Below are 17,240 nucleotides of genomic sequence, written 5' to 3'. Positions count from 1 at the left end.
AGGGAAAACAGCCCCAGCCTGTTCAGCCTCTCCTCATAGCTCAAATCCTCCAACCCTGGCAACATCCTTGTAAATCTTTTTTGAACCCTTTCAAGTTTCACAACATCTTTCCAATAGGAAAGAACCAGAATTGCACCCAATATTCCAAGTGGCCTGACCAATGTCCTATACAGTCGCAATATGACCTTCCAACTCCTGTACTCAATACTCTGACCAATAAAAGAAAGTATACCAAATGCCTTCCTCACTATCCTATCTACCTGCAACTCGATTTTCAAGGAGCTCTGAATCTGCACTCCAAGGTCTCTTTGTTCAGCAACACACTCTCAGACCTTACCATCAAGTGTATAACCTGCTCAGACTTGCTTTCTCAAAATGCAGAACCTCGCATTTATTTGAATTAAACTCCATCTGCCACTTCTCGGCCCATTGGCCCATCTGATCAAGATCCTGTTGTAATCTGAGGTAACCCTCTTTGCTGTCCACTACACCCTCCACCACCACCCTCTGTCTTCTACCTTTGAGCCAGTCCTGTATCCAAATGGCTAATTCTCCATGTATTCCATGAGATCTAACCTTGCTAACCAGTCTCCCATGGGGAACCTTGTCGAATGCCTTACTGAAGTCCATATAGATCACGTCCACCGCTCTGCCCTCATCAATTCTCTTTGTTACTTCTTCAAAAAACTCAATCAAATTATGAGACATGATTTCCCATACACAAAGCCATGTTGACTATCCATAATCAGTCCTTGCCTTTCCAAATATATGTACATCCTCTTCCCCAGGATTCCCTCCAACATCTTGCCCACCACTGAGGTCAGGCTCACTGGTCTATAGTTCCCTGGCTTATCCTTACCACCTTTCTTAAATGGTGGCACCACTTTATCCAACCTCCACTCTTCCAGCACCTCACCTGTGACTATCAATGATACAAATATCTCAGCAAGGAGCCTAGAAATCACTTCCCTAGCTTCCCACAGAGTTCTAGGGTACACCTGGTCAAGTCCTGGGGATTTATCCACTTTTATGTGTTTCAAGACATCCAGCACTTCCACCTCCATATCATGGAGATTAATTTTCTCCTTCAGAATTTTCTCTAATAGTTTCCCTCCCATTGATGTGAGACTCAGTGGTCTGTCTTTCATTGCAGAATGTCGAGTTGAGTGTTATGCGACATAAAATTCCTCACTTAAAGGGTCCTTCTTAATTCCACTGGAACACTTACAGTAACCCCACTGTTGGTGTCAGTTTTGCACACCACTTCGCACCCGTAGCTTAGTCACCTCCTTTCTCTTTTGTCTCACAGGTACCAGCAGGATGTCCACTATCTCTGTGGAGAAAACAATAGTTCTTCCAGAGGTAACCGCCTTGACCTCTGAAGGAGATCAAAGGTTTCAGGAAGAAGGCAGGAGAATGGGGTTGAGAAACGTATCAGCCATGATTGAATGGTGGAGTAGACTCGATGAGCCAAATGGCCTAATTGCTGCTCCTATGTCTGATGGTCTTATGGTCTTATGCAGAGGGAACACTAGTGGATAAGTTGATCAAGAAGGAATATGGCACGCTTGCCTTCAACCATTGGGCATAGGGTATAAAAATTAGGAAATCATGTTGCAGTTTGGCCACGTTTGGAATATTGTGTAGTGTTCTAGTTGCCATATTGCAAGATGGATTTGGAGAGGTTATAGAAATGATTTATCAAGATGTTGCCTGGCTTGGAGGGAGAAATAGCTATGAGGAGAGATTGGACAAACTTGGTTTGTTTTCACTTGAACATAAAGGATGAGGAGCGATCTGATAGAAGTTTACAAAATTATGAGAGGCATGGATAGAATGGATAGTGGGAGTCGTTTTCCCAGGGTAGAAATGACAATGATTAGGTGACAGGTAAAAGAGTTTAAAAGCGATGTGAGAGGTACATGTTTTTAAACAGAGGTTGGTAAATGTCTGGAACATGCTGCCAGACAAAGTGGTTGAGGTGGATGCAATAGCAATTTTAAGAGGCATCTTGATGGATATACAAATAGGCAGGAAATGGAAGGATAAGGACCACATAGAGGCAAAAGCTTTTCAGTTTAGAAAAGCATCATGCGTCAGCACTAGCTTGGTGGGCTGAAGGACCTGTTCCTGTGCTGTACTGTTCTTCGCGCTCTCTTTGTTCTCTCTTTCACATCCAAGCCCAGGCATTTACTCTGCTCACTCCGGGTGTGGCAGCAGCAATTCACCTTCACACCCAATGCTCCACAGCAGGATGTCTAGGCCATTGACTGAGGACTGCTGACCAGTAAGGCAAGCTGCCTGGATGTGCGACTACACTAATTGGCACAGCAAGGCATGGCAGGGATATTGTGAACGAGCACTAAGAGACCAACGGATTAACCCTGAGGTGCAACTTGGTCCACTCCATGAGGTGGCTGCCTTTATCTAGCACAAAATGTCCACGAAGCAGCCATTCAATACTAGTTGCTGTGCAACTTGCAATGCAGGTCCTGAATGTCCTGAGCTGCCATGGTGATTGTGAGGCATGTCTGTGGGTGAGGGGTCTGGTGACCATTGATCATGCCATGAGATGTTGCTTGATCCTGAGCAACATGGAGGCTGTCCACAGCCAGTGAGGAGCTGATGTTGCCAGGTACCTCCTCTTTTTCAAAGTCAAGAGTTCTCAATATTTAACTTGCTCAGCATATAAGCCAGGAAGGTGAATATTACTGATGCGAGTTACGGTGTTAATAAAGTATTTGACGAGGAATAATCCTCCTTCTTTGGCCATCTGCTGCTCCTCAGCAAGGAGCTCACTTCACCATTCGACAAATAGACAAAGATGCAGCAGCTTGCTCCCAACATTCAGATGGGCCTCATTGGATAACTCGCTGAATTCTGACACAGATTCTGTGACAGCACACATTGTTCAGCCACCTGTCAGATCCTGCCCATTGTCTCTTCAGTTGTTGAAGACTTTTGCTAACATGCATTCAGTTTCTTTGAAAAATTACTAACAGATCATTCAATCCCCATCTCATCATCTTAGAGTAAAAAGCCCCCACACCAATGTCACTGGCATCAACAGCCAGCATGGCTAAAACCAGGGGAGCTGTCAGCAGTGCTTTCAAGTTTTCAGACATGCTTTAACACTCTGGAATCCATTCAAATTTTCTTCCGTTCTTCAACAGAATCATAATGGTTCTGAAGCTCTCAATAAAACCTGCAATAGAATCTACTCACGACAACGTAAGGCAACATTTCACATTTTGTTCTTGGCAAGGGAAAACAGCCTGTACTTTCCCTTCTTTAGCTGCTACTTGGCTTTGTTCCACAATGTGGCCAAAATAAATCACATTTGCCTTTGCAAAGTTACTCTTAGCCAGATTTATCACCAAATTGTTTGTTTTTTTGTAGCTGATCAATTTAGTTCAGTTGAGTGGTGTAAATGTTCTTCCCGAGTTGGACCAAAAACAATCAACCAATCTAAGTAAACCTCAAAATTACAGATTCCTTCTATCACTTTTGTTAATAATTGGTGCATTATTGATTCCAAACAACAGTCATTTGCATTGATAAAGTATCTCTGGTTCTTTGATGCTATCAATCAAAGAAACTTGTCAATATCCCTTTAGCAAATTGATCTTTGTGATAAATCATGCATACCTAATTGATTCAAAGTAGTCCTCCAGTCTTGGAATAGGACAGGATATGAATTTTGTTACCACTAGCCTTGTGATAAACAATACAGAGCCTTTGTGACGTATCTGGTTTTGGCACCATCACAATAAGTGAGCTCCAGTTACTATGACTTGGTTTAGAAATGTCATTGCCTATTATGAACTTAATCTCTTCCTTTGCTTGTGCTAATCTGTTCAGATTGGGTCTGTAAGGGAATTGTTTTATAGGTAGTACATGTCTTACATTAAAGAATAACAACACGGTGGTACAATGGTTAGCACTGCTGCCTCACAGCGCCAGGGACGTGGGTTCAATTCCCGCCTTGGGCAACTGTCTGTGTGGAGTTTGCACATTCTCCCCGTGTCTGCGTGGGTTTCCTCCCACAGTCCAAAGATGCGCAGGTTAGGTGAATTGGCCATGCTAAATTGCCCGTAGTGTTAGGTGAAGGAGTAATTGTGGGGGAATGGGTCTGGGTGGGTTACGCTTCGGCGGGTCGGTGTGGACTTGTTAGGCTGAAGGGCCTGTTTCCACACTGTAGGTAATCTAATCTAATCTAACAAACCTGTTTATCTTCCCTTATTTCCACAAATTAATATAATTCTGTAATAGCCTTTGTAAGTCATTTCAGTTGTCCGCAGAATGATAAAACATGATGTTATCTTAACCTTTTAAGCATCTTCATGTTTCCAATCTATTTGTTGGAGTATCACCAATTGAGTATTCAATTTCTGGTGGATCTCCAACTGTTCTAACGTTCCTATTTCACTTGCTATTTCTTTCACAACCATAAGTATGCTTATATCCTAATTTCCATCCTCGTCATAGTATCTTCTAATCATGTTAACATGGCACAATCACTGATTCTTTCTTTTGTCTGGACTATTCACTACATTATTCCCCTCAGTGAGTTTCTTTCTGATGTCACAAAGTCCAGTGAATCTTTCTTATAAAGGCTTTACAGAGACTGATAATAACAATTTGTTTCAGGGAAAAAGAAAACTTTGGTCTTTTTAATCAGCTTTAGTTTTCACTGTGTATTGAACATCCTTCAAATATTTTTTAGCCAGCTCACATGCTTTGGTGACCTTTTTGTCTAACTTCAAAACATATGTAGAAGCATTGTTTTTGAACCCTGATAAATCCAGTTGTTTTTAATTGGTCCTCTCACCTCATGTCCATAAATCAGTTCAAAAGGACTAAATTATACTCATTAGAAGCAATCCTAATGGTCAATAGCAATAAAGGAATTCCTTTATTCCAATCATTAAGACATTCTTAACAATAAATTGTAATCATAATCTTCATCTTTCCAATGGTCCTTGAAGTTATAAGCAAAAGATGTAAATTGTATCATTCCCAAAATAATCATAATTTATTTGAACATTTTTAACTTAAAATTTGAGCCTTGATCTGATTGTATTTCATTGGGTAATCCATATCTTGTTAATAATTGAACTAACATTTCCACTGTCTTTTGGTAGTAATTTCCCCTAAACACACTGCTTCAGGAAATTTTGTGGTTAATGATTAAAATATACTGTTTCCCATTCCTGAGTTTAGGTTGGTGTACTACACTATCTATTAAAGTCCTGCTCAATGGTTCTTCAAAAGCTAGTTTCATAATTAAAGCCACAGGTTCCATCGAGGACTGGGGTTTCCCATTATCTGCCATGTATGGAATGTTTGACAAGATGTGACTACATTTTAATGTAATGCAAGCAATTAAAAATATTTTAATATTTTAGACTTTTTCCGAATATCTATGTAACCTGCTGTTGGAATTCCATGAGCCACTTATAACTTTTCACTCTAACACTCAGTTGGAATTAATATCTGATGGACCACTGTCCATTCCTCATCAGCTGATACTTGAGGTGGTCTCCTTTCATCATTAATACTTTGCCTTTCCAGTAATAACTCTCTAGTACTGTTTCTGCTTCAATTTCTGAGTAGGCTGTTTGTTGTAACTTTTCCAATTAGGAACTCATCTGTCTCCCTTTGCTTATTTTCTGCTGCTTTATGTCCAGAATTATCATATACTCTGTACTTTCTTAAAATAAACACAGATTCCTTTTAAATCCACTGAATTAAAAAATCCCACCAAATGCTCCCAGTTGTTATGATCTCAGTTAATGTTGTTACTGAACAAACTTCTAACTTTCTAGGTTTTTAATTGTGGGCGGCACAGTGGCACGAGTGGGCGGCACGGTGGCACAGTGGTTAGCACTGCTGCCTCGCAGCGCCGGAGACCCGGGTTCAATTCCCGCCTCAGGCGACTGACAGTGTGGAGTTTGCACGTTCTCCCCATGTCTGCGTGGGTTTCCTCCGGGTGCTCCGGTTTCCTCCCACAGTCCAAAGATGTGCAGGTCAGGTGAATTGGCCATGCTAAATTGCCCGTAGTGTTAGGTAAGGGGTAAATGTAGGGGTTTGGGTGGGTTGCGCTTCGGCGGGGCGGTGTGGACTTGTTGGGCCGAAGGGCTTGTTTCCACACTGTAAGTAATCTAATCTAATCTAATCTAATTCCCTTTTATCCAGCTCTCAACCGACCACAAAGACATGTATTAAAAGAAAATTGTTTCAATCCCTTTGAGTGCTATAACTCTCAAAAATAAATGATAGATTTTCTCATAAGTTTCAAAGAAAAGAAAGATGAATTTTTGTTACTGAACAGCAGAAATCTATTTGCAATAACATTCAGTTCCACACTCAAGCAAACACACACTTAAGGAAAAGTGATTACAAAAGAGTAACGTACTCACACCTGGAAAATGAGCAGGAATCACTGTGACACTCACTTCTCCTGAGATGTAGTCTTGATACATTGCAGGCCTGTGAAGAAATAGGGTCTGAAGATTACAGATTTACAATGGTTTACTGTTTGACATGAACAAGTGTCCCTGTTTCACTCCAGTCGAGATCTATTGAACCCTTCTTTTGTAAACATTATTTGCTCCTTCACATCGCTAAGTAAAGGCTGGTCTAAATTCTCTGGCTGTTGGTGGATCCTAGTCAGTGCCTGTTTCTTGTCTTGTCTGGATTTTTTTCTCATTTTTTGCTATTCCATAAATGTGCCTTATTAAATGTCCCTTAGCAGGAGCCTTGTTTCTGTCTTTTGACCATAGTATCTGTCTTTTATTGTCCTCTCAAGTGGTCTCTGATGACTCAGTCATTGTCAAACAATGGGACACATTCTTACCGTCATAGTAGAAAACATTTTTTGCCAAATCCATTTGTTTGAAATTCCATTCTGAAGCTAAAAGAAGTTAGTAAGTCTATTGTGAACCATTTCTTCAATTATTGAGTAATGACAATTACTAATCCACAGAAGTCTATTGTATTTGCATACTGTCTCAACAGTCTGTTTGTATTTTATCATTTTGCCCTGATGTGAATGCTAGTTCCAATGCTTTGTGTAGTTCTATTTTTACTGACATGAATAAAAGGGTCACCTGACCCCACAACTCAATCTTATTTTAAAATAATATGTCTTTTCTCTAAAATCCATTAGCCCATTTTGCGAGTGTGTGTGCATGTCTGCGGAATACTCACTACTAACATAAAACCTTAAGATTCCATGGTTTTGTACAGTGATAAATTTTACTGTAAAATTTGGAACTGTAATACAATCTACAGTACATGTACAATTTATTTCTAACACTCAGAATAAACATATGGTAATCATGGGTGCTATATCAAACATTCTTTAGAACACATCACATAGTAAATGTGATCAAGAAAAATCAGTAACCCCCCTTAGATATTAATTACACAGTGGGTCATCAATTCTAATTAAACTTCACTTTTGCCAATCTGACCTTGAAACCCCCTCTCAGAAGCTCCTCCATCATGGACTGCTTCAATGACTATGACTGTTTTGGTTGATAATGATTCTTTCCTGTGTCCATGATCCTCTTGTAGTGATTGTGATGATGTCAACCAGCTGGACCTAATAGAATATGAGTTCCCCAATTGAGGCTGTTAATCTGGACCAATCAGGGAGCCCTGGTGGATATAAAAGGGTGAGAAACACTCTGGTACCTGACTCTGAATGAGGCAGTACTAAAGTCAAGGACTGTTCATGTATAAATAAAGGGTGACTTGTTGATGGGACACTGTCCTCTGTGAAGTTATTTCACTCCTCAACTCTAAAAACTGAGCTCCAGTACTTATTCTTTGGCACAACTCCAGCTTATCACTGATAGTACGTAAAGGTAGGGTTTTTTGTACAAACAATGCTGAGAGAAAAAGAAGGATTTCATCACACTGTCATTGCAGAGTCAATGCTACAGTAGATTCGAGTATGAGTTGATGGCTGCTCTTCTAGAGATGCTGCTGAGCCCCTATATATCAATCACCCAATGACAGAAAACCTCAAAAATCTTTAGTCAGTTGAAGTGAACAGTGAGTGTTGTTCCTTTATCATTGACCATTAAATCTGTAGTACTATTCCTAATCCAATGTCACATACAAAATGCTTTCAGGAAAAGTGAATTTTGTGTAATTCACTTTCATCACAATAACTGATATTTGTACACTCCAAAATGATGTCATAAGCAAAATTTTAATATTACAATGAAATGTATCTCATGCAGAAATTCAATTTACCCACTGACCTAAACGTTTCAATTGAAGGCCTCAGTGTTCCACTAATGTTAGCCTTAGGTTTGTTACTTTATGATTCTGTTCACTAAATACAGATTGTGAACTTTGAGCATATGCACTGTACCCAATTTTCTGAGATGTGTCAGTACCAGTGAGTTAATTGATCTGCTGAAGAATTCTCTGTAGCTTCTATACATTTCTGGTCGATTGTTTTTCAAAATCCTTTGTAGAGATATGGTTAGAAAATTTATTGCAGTTTGTATCAAATATTGTTCTTAAATAAAGAGATATGCATAAAAGAGAACCTTGGTTTAATGACCTTTCCAAATGAATGCACTTGTAACAATGCAGTACTACTTCAATATTGCATTGAAATCTTAACCTAGGGGATTGTGTTTGAATCTGTATTACTGTATATTTAAATATAGTGGTGAGAGAGCTATGAACTGTACCATGCTAAGAACTTTAGAGACAAACAGTTGCAGCAATTGAGATGAGACATCCTGGTAGAGATAAAACTTTCTGTTCTGTAAAAGGCAGAGATCTCACTTTTAATTACAATTACTTTGAATTGCAGGAGTGATCCATCAAAACTGGATGCATTTATCATGGACAAGGCTCTGTTGGATTATGAAGTGTCAATTGATGCTGACTGTAAACTGATAACAGTGGGGAAGCCATTTGCCATCGAAGGTAAGAAACTACTGTTCTGAGTTGTACAAAGTTTAAAAATTACACAACACCAGGTTATAGTCCAACAGGTTTATTTAGAAGCACTAGCTTTTGGAGCGCTGCTCCTTCATCAGGTGGTTGTGGAGTATAAGATCATAAGACACAAGAATTTATAGCAAAGGTTTACAGTGTGATGTAACTGGAATTATATATTGAAAAAGACTTGGATTGTTGTTAAATCTCTCATCTTTTAGAATGACCATGTTGGTTTTAATTCTTTCATAGATAAATTCCTGAACTTTTTTGAAGTTACATTCTCAGGTGAACTTTAACAGTAGGTGCCATGTCGGTCCACATAATGCATTGAAGGTGTGACATGCCCCATGTGAGTTGTGTACAAGTCAGACAAAAACTCAGAAAAAGTAAAAGCAGCATTTTGTCACATTCTGAATTCTTATAAAATTAGAATCAAATGCAGAGATCTTCCTTGACAGTGCTTTATTCGCATCCTTTCTCCAACCCGGTGCTCCAGTTTCCTCCCACAGTCCAAAGATGTGCAGGTTAGGTGGATTGGCCATGGGAAATTGCTCACAGTGTCCAGAGTGTACAGGCTACATGGACTAACCATGGAAAATGCAGGGTTACAAAGATGTGGGTGGGGGGTGCACAGGGTGGGATGCTCTTCAGATGGTCAGTGTGGACTCAATAGGCTGAATGGCCTACTTCCACACTATAGGGATTATATGACTCTAAAAGCCACAGCTTTCAGCTAGGGCCTAAAATGTACATTTTACCTTGCATCAGATTAGGCATTCTCCCTCAGACTTTACAGCAACACAGTATTTCCTTTTTATTTATATTACGAATGCACAAAGTGATACCTAATCTTAGATATCAAACAACTGTCAAATAAATCATAAAACTAATAAATAACTTCATTTTTCTGATGTTCGTTTGACTTGATTGGTAACGTGTGCTCCTCTAATGTCAAGAGCTTGTACATTCAAGCTTGTTTACAGAATTTCAGCACATAACCGATATAGACACTTCAACATGGTACTGAAGGAGAGCAGCATCATCAAAAATCCATTTTTTGCATGAGATTTATACCAAGGGCATATCTTTCTCTTCAGGGAGATGTTAGAAATCCCATGACACTACTTGAGGAAGCACAGTGAATGATGCCAGTGCCCTGGCCTTATCATCTATCTATTTGAATAATTAGCCAGAATCATGGCTCTTTGCACTACTGATTATACATCTCAGATTACCAGCCTGTGCTAAGATGATCATCGCTCTGCCAGCAACTGGTTTCATAAGTCAGTCGTTTAAAATTTGGACAAGGGCTCAGGTTCCTGATAAACGCTTGCCTGTTTTATTAACCTCTTGAGGATTCACTGCTGTTGGTGAAGATCTAAACTAAAATATTTTTCTTTTGTCTTTATAGGGTATGGAATAGGCTTGCCCCAGAACATAGGGTTAAATTCCAACATTTCTGAATTGATCAGTCGCTACAAATCTGATGGATTCATGGATATGCTGCATGACAAGTGGTACAAGATGGTCCCATGTGGAAAACGAACGTTTGAGGTGACAGAGGTGAGAAACATGAAGCCTATTTGTTCCCAGCCTTATCTAATATCATTAGCTAAAAAATATTCACAAAATCTGACCTTACTGTCAATGCATTTGGGGGGGACTTTGCATCTGTAAGTGTCATCAGAGCCAATATTACACTATTACAGCCTCCAATTAGTTACATAGGTGATGCCATTCTCTCTAACCCATCTGAAGTTCATTCCATGTTTTGTTCATTCCAGTAAGGAACAGCTTCCTGAACATCAGTTCTACATCTTGATGTTGAACTTGTGTTACCCTGTTCTATCAAACCTATTTAGTTTGAAGTAACTTTTAGTACCTGCCTTTTTCATTACTTTTTGTGTCTCATATGCCTCATTAAGGTCACCTCTCAGTCACCTCTGCAGTGAATATGTAGATAAAATGAGTCAGCTACTGATTTGCAATCAAATCAGGAGACTCGCATTCCCTGTATGCTGACAGCAGCTAATATGTCTCATGGAACACAGAACTGTGAATGTACTGATGAATGTCCTCTTGTCACTCTGGTGCAATACATCTGAGACCACGAGAAGCTGATGTCTGTTCCAACACACAGTCTCACACTGACTTCTCCCTAACTCTTTTCTGAGACTAAAATTTGAAATATGTTTTTTGCAGACATTACAAATGGGCATTAAACATTTCTCAGGGCTGTTTGTTTTGCTGTGCCTGGGCTTCGCTGGCTCTTTACTGACGACTGTTGGGGAACAGATCGTCTACAGACTGGTCCTGCCAAGGATTCGGAAACGGAAAAGGTTTAAGTATTGGCTCCACACAAGCCAGGTGAGACTTTTCATACCAACACTTTACTCATTACAACTTGGAAAATCAAATCGAAAATCATCGAACTTTGAACTTTATTCACTCTCAGCCTTTTAATACAAAGAAACATATCATGCACATCCAAAACTAAACCTTCATTCAGTCTACTCATATGATGGTAGGTGAATTCCCCATTAATACTCACCAGCTGAATACTGTTAAATTACTGAACCGAAATGCAATTTACACAGTCCAAAGTGAGGAAAGCATTGAATAATTTAGAATCAATGCAGTAGCAGATGGTATGTGGATCCTCATGTCGTTGAATTGTGATTATAATCAGAAGACTCTGGGCCATGATCACCTTATGTTGTCCTATGTATGCTGAAATGAGGCAGCATAAAAGGAACCTTGGGAGCAGTTTGCTCACCAACCCATGTCTCATTATGTAACTGATCCTCCAGACCATGAATGCTCCAGGTGCTGGAGAATCGGCAGCGTCTGCTGAAATACCTGATCACAGCTAGATTTACAGTGGTCTTCCCAATATCCCAGTATCACTGTATTCCAGGAAATGCATACATGGAGTCACTGACTGGAGTCTGCATCAGGCTTTGCTGTCCTGACTGCACAGTCCTCTCATTCACTGCCCAGCCACACTCAGAAACGACACAACACTTTTCAAGTTGTTTTCTGACTTTGTTGGTCTTTTATTTATGACCAAGTGCAGTAAATTCTGTTGTCTCAAGTGATAACAGATCTTCATTCCTTTTTGTAGAAAATCCATCGCGTTTTAAATATGAACTTTGAAGAGCAGAAAATTCAGAAAGAGAAGACAGATAAAAGGTGAGGCTTTTATATGAATATATGAATAATTAGAAATAACTGCTCTCAAGGCAGTATTGGTCAAGGAATAATATAAAATACAGAGTTAATATTGATAATAAATTGAAATCAAGCCCCAATCCCTGACCCCGACCACTTATTTGGCATTTTTTATACGTAGGATTCAAAATCAAGATTCTGTTATTCAGAGAAACATAGAAGATAGGAGTTATTTTTTAAACTGGGAAGGAAATATGATGCAGAGTTTGCAGAGGTGGAGGTGATATCAAAGTCAACAGCAGTTTGATTTGCTGAGGAGCACAGAACTAGGACCAATGGAGCAGTAATTGGCCATTCAGCCCCTCACATTCCACTATTCTATGATGATTTGTATTATAGCTCCAATAGGCAAAAGTGAGGACTGCAGATGCTGGAGATTAGAGTCTAGATTAGTGTTGGAAATTGCAGGTCAGGCAGCATCTGAAGAGCAGGAAAATCGACGTCTCGGGCAAAAGCCCTTCATCAGGAATGAAGGCAGGGAGCCTCCGGGGTGGAGAGATAAATGGGAGGGGGGTGGAGCTGGGGAGAAAGTAGCCAAGAGTGTGGAGCTTGAAAAGCAGAGCAGGAGAGTCGATGTTTTGAGTATAAGCCCTTCATCAGGAAGCTCTTCATCTTCTCCTGCTCCTCAGATGCTGCCTGACCAGCTGTGCTTTTCCAGCTTCACACTTTTCGACTCTGATCTCCAGCGTCTGCAGTCCTCACTTTCTCCTCTTTCCTGAATAATTCAACCCCAATTTTAAAGATTATATACCCTTGTTCTTAATTGCCTGTCTATGGAAAATGTTTGTCTCTGTTGACCCTGTGAATTCCTTTCAAAATCCTGAAACTTAAATCAAATTATCATTTAGCCTTCTATGTTCCATGAAATACAGATCTAGTTTACATAATCTCCCCCCATAACTCACCACTTGGGAATCCTGTTTACATCCTGCTGAATCTATTCTGCACTCCTTTCAAGATCTTTGAATCCTTTCTAATCTGTGGTGTCCAGAAATGTAGACAGTATTCCAAATGTCACATTGGGCTTTGTGCTAGAGGGGATATGGTGAATTATTGGGCGAAGCCAGATGTTCAGCAAAAGCAGCCAAAGTTGTAACAGTTTACACCCATAGAAAAGCATTTGGATTCACACCTGATGACCAAGAAGAAACAGGAGGATATTGGGATAGATTAAACATTCCACGAGATACCATTGGAGATGGGACAGAATGCAATGTTATTGCTAGAGAGCAGATTAAGTGATATAACATAGAGGTTGCCTTGATAATGCTTTGGCTGTTGGGCCTGATTTAGCAAATTGTGCTCAAAGTGCTGACACCTGAAAGAAATAATATAGTTATCTCAGATGTTCTGCATGACTTAAGAGCTGAGCAATGAGTTACCCTTTAGCAAAGCTGACTAGATATGTGGGAAAGGCATGGTAATAGCTTTGTGTTTCACAGATGCACCTTGCAGAAGATCGAGAAGGTGCCACCCACTACGGTGCGAGTGACTTCCCAGGCAAGGTGGAACAATGTGAGAAGGGCAGTGGTCAAGGGCAACAGGAGGACCCAGTCTGAGCTTCAGGCTTGTCCACGGGATCCTTACATGGTCAAATCAGAAAAGGAATCGCCTGGGGTCATCTGTGAGAACGGCGGGATTGAGCACTATCAGCAGAGTGAGAAGAACGTACGTGACATTGAACTAAAAGAATTGGAGCAAAGGATACAGGCGATCAAAGAGCAGCTGCGAATTGCCATGAACAAGAGGGACGAATTAGCTGCTTGCATTGATCTGCCTAAAGACAGTCACCAAACTCCCACAGACACTGGCAGTAAAGAAAATCATGACAAGAGGTGATGGTGGCCGTGAGTTTACACATAAGTGGACCTTTTGATTGAAAACAAATTGGCTGCAACCTTTCAGAGATCTTCACCTGACCATTTGGAATTCCATAAAGCACATTTCAGAGCACTTTTGCTGCATGAGCATCACTTGCAAGCTGATTTAAATAGAAGTTGACACTAACTGATGCAGTTATTTTTTAACTATCACAGAAAAATTCAGGTGCTTTCACTGAACCTGAAACAGAGCCAATTCCAGGATGTTTAATAATAAAAATCTTAAGCCTATGTACATAAAATCTGCATAATATTGTCACAGAATCTGAGGAAACCTACTTCACCAGCATCAGAATAGAAAGGGTTGGAGGGTGGTGGGCAGGGATAGAAAGACTAGTTTGAAACTGCAATATATAAAATGTGTCGATTTGCTGCTAGTCTCAGACAATCGTCGTTGCTACTTAACAACATTTCAGGTAATTGATATGTTTTTCTTTGCTATTAATAGTTGATATGCTTGGTTGCAATAGACATTAAAAAGAAACCACCTTTGACTTGAATTGCTACAAGATTAGCAGGACTATTGTTTAAAAATCAAGACTCCGAATGCTTGGACTTTCTCATCACAGGTCTTTGAAACTAGAACTCTTCACCTTCTTTGATACTGCCTTCCATACACATATACAGTAGCAAACTTAATATGGTCAATCATTAATTGCTGATATCCCTTTATTGTCTCCCATCTCTTTAAACAGACTGTTCACCTAGCTGTCGCAAGCTAAAACAAAAGTAGGCTCTGTTAATAAGGGATGATAAGTGAAGAGAAATTATCTTGGCTCAGAGAACCAAAATATTGAGTTAGTTTGGATGGAAATATGAAATGAAAAAGGATTATAATGCAATAGAATTTCACATCCAGTTTGAGGGTGGGAAATCTGAGTCTGAATTTATTGTCTTAAACATAAATAAAGGCACGCAAAGAGTAGACTTGCCTAAAGTGAGATGAAAAATATGTTAAAAGATACTAAGGAAACAGGGGCAAAAAGTTAAGAAAATATTTCATAATTGTTAACAAAGTATATTACAGTGTGAAGGAAAAGTGCTATGAGAAGGATACAGTATCTGTGCTAACTATAGGAAGTCAAGCATAAACTTGAAAAATATATATTCAGCACTAAAAAGCTTAGCTTTCTCGAAAATTTTAAAAACAAGCTGAAAATGACTTTTAAAAGACCCAGATTGGAAATTGGGGAATAGCTAGCAAAAAAATATAAAAGCATGTGTATTAAAGAAAGAGATAAGTGTAACATTTATTACCTCCCCTCCTTTATCAGCATTCTGCAGGAATCATTCCCTCCAGGATACCCCAGTTCATTGAATCATAGAATAGAGTCATAGAATCCCTACAGTGGGCAGACAGGTGATATGGCCTCTTGAGTCCACACTGACCCTCCAAAGGGCATCCATCTAGACCCAACCACCAACGTTATACACGTAACCCTGATTTCTCGTGGCTAATCCACCTATCCTGCACATCTGTAGACACTCTGGGTAAGAGGTCATGGCCAATCTGCACATCTTTGGATTGTGGGAGAAAACCCATTCAGACACGGGGAGAATGTGCAAGCTCTACACAAATAATCGCCCCTGGCTGGAATCAAAACCAGGTCCCTGGCACTGTGAGGTAGTATGCTAACCAATAAGCCACTGTGCTGCCCCATTCTTCCTCCACTCCCCATACCTTCATGGCACCTTCCCATGAAATCAGAAAGTGTAATACCTGCCTGTTTACTTCATCCCTCCTCATTATCCAAGGCCCTGGACATACTTTCCAGGTGAAGTAGTGATTTATTTACTGTATTTGTTTATAGTTAGTCTCCCCTACATTGGGGAGATAAAATGCAGACTGAGTGACTGCTTTGCAGAACATCTATGTTCTGTTGGTAAAATGAACTTCCAACTGTCTGCCACTTCAACACCCCACAGTGTTCCCTTGCCAACATCTTTGTCTCAGGCCTGCTGCAGTGTTCCAGTGAGGCTCAGCCAAGCTCAAAAAACATCTCATTTTCCACTTAGGGTGAACAACATGGTAGAGAAAGTTGAGATTCTGCAGAGAGAAAGTAGGAAACTAGGTAGGATGTTAAAAAATAGGCCCTCGAGTGAAGGAGATTATCTCAGAGTGCAACAGGATCTTGATCAGATGGGCCAATGAGCTGGGGGAGTGGCTGATGGAATTTAAATAAATGTGAGGTGTTGCATTTTGATAAAGCAAACCAGGGCAGGACTTATACAGTTAATGGTAGGGCCCTGGGGAGTACTGCCGAACAAAGAGATCTAGGGGTGCAGACGCATCGTTCCTTGAAAGTGAAGTCACAGGAAGACAAGGTGGTGAAGAAGGTGATTGGCACATTTTCCTTCATTGGTCAGGGCATTGAGTACAGGAGTTGGGATGTCATGTTGTGGCTGTACAGCACATTGCGCACAGAGTCATAGAATCATAGAGATATACAGCACAGAAACAGACCCTTCCATCCAACTTGTCCATGCCGACCAGAGATCCTTAATCCAGTCCTATATGCTAGCATTTGACCCACATTCCTCTAAACCCTTCCTATTCAAATATCTATCCAGATGTCTTTTAAATTTTGTAATTGTACTAAACCCCACCACTTCCTCTGGCAGCTCATTTCATACATACACCACCTTCTGCATGAAAACGTTGCCCCTTAGGTCCCTTTTAAATCTTTCCCCTCTCACTCTAAAACTATGCCTTCTAGTCTGGAATCCACCACCCCAGGGAAAAGACCTTGTCTATTTACCCTATCCATTCCCCTCATGATTTTATAAACCTAATAAGGTCACCCCTCAGCCTCCAACACTCTAAGGAAAACAGCCCCAGCCTGTTCAGCCTCTCCCCATAGCTCAAATCACTTTTGGAATACTACATACAAATCCAGTTGCCTTTATATAGGAAGGATGTTTTTAAACTTGAGAGGGTGCAGAAAAGATTTAGAAAGATGTTGCCAGGATGGGAGCGCTTGAGCTATAGAGAGAGGCCGAATTGGTTGATGCTTCTATCCCTCGAGAATCGGATATTTCCACATCTGAAAGAAATTTACGTGTACTTCCACACACATCAGCTACTGCATCCCTTGCACCAAATATGGTCTCCTCTACGTTGGGGAGACAGGATGCCAACTTGTGGATCGTTTCAGA

At 40.3% G+C, this 17,240-nt stretch overlaps 1 protein-coding gene across 1 annotated transcript in view; it reads left to right on the top strand.

The window, feature by feature from the left end:
• Positions 1–15,059, top strand: part of grin3bb (glutamate receptor, ionotropic, N-methyl-D-aspartate 3Bb) — a 79,224-nt gene extending 64,165 nt beyond the window's left edge. Inside the window, exons 5-9 of the mRNA XM_043720722.1 lie at positions 8,843–8,958; positions 10,385–10,536; positions 11,176–11,340; positions 12,098–12,165; positions 13,647–15,059. Of these exons, the coding sequence (XP_043576657.1) occupies positions 8,843–8,958; positions 10,385–10,536; positions 11,176–11,340; positions 12,098–12,165; positions 13,647–14,043 (898 nt within the window). The 3' untranslated portion in view covers positions 14,044–15,059. The remainder of the gene's footprint in view (positions 1–8,842; positions 8,959–10,384; positions 10,537–11,175; positions 11,341–12,097; positions 12,166–13,646) is intronic.
• Positions 15,060–17,240: the final 2,181 nt, after the last annotated feature.

This window comes from Chiloscyllium plagiosum, chromosome 31 (assembly GCF_004010195.1).
Source record: "Chiloscyllium plagiosum isolate BGI_BamShark_2017 chromosome 31, ASM401019v2, whole genome shotgun sequence".
NCBI lineage: Eukaryota > Metazoa > Chordata > Chondrichthyes > Orectolobiformes > Hemiscylliidae > Chiloscyllium > Chiloscyllium plagiosum.
The sequence above is the reverse complement of the archived record's forward strand: the minus strand, read 5'-3'. Positions and strand labels throughout refer to the sequence as shown.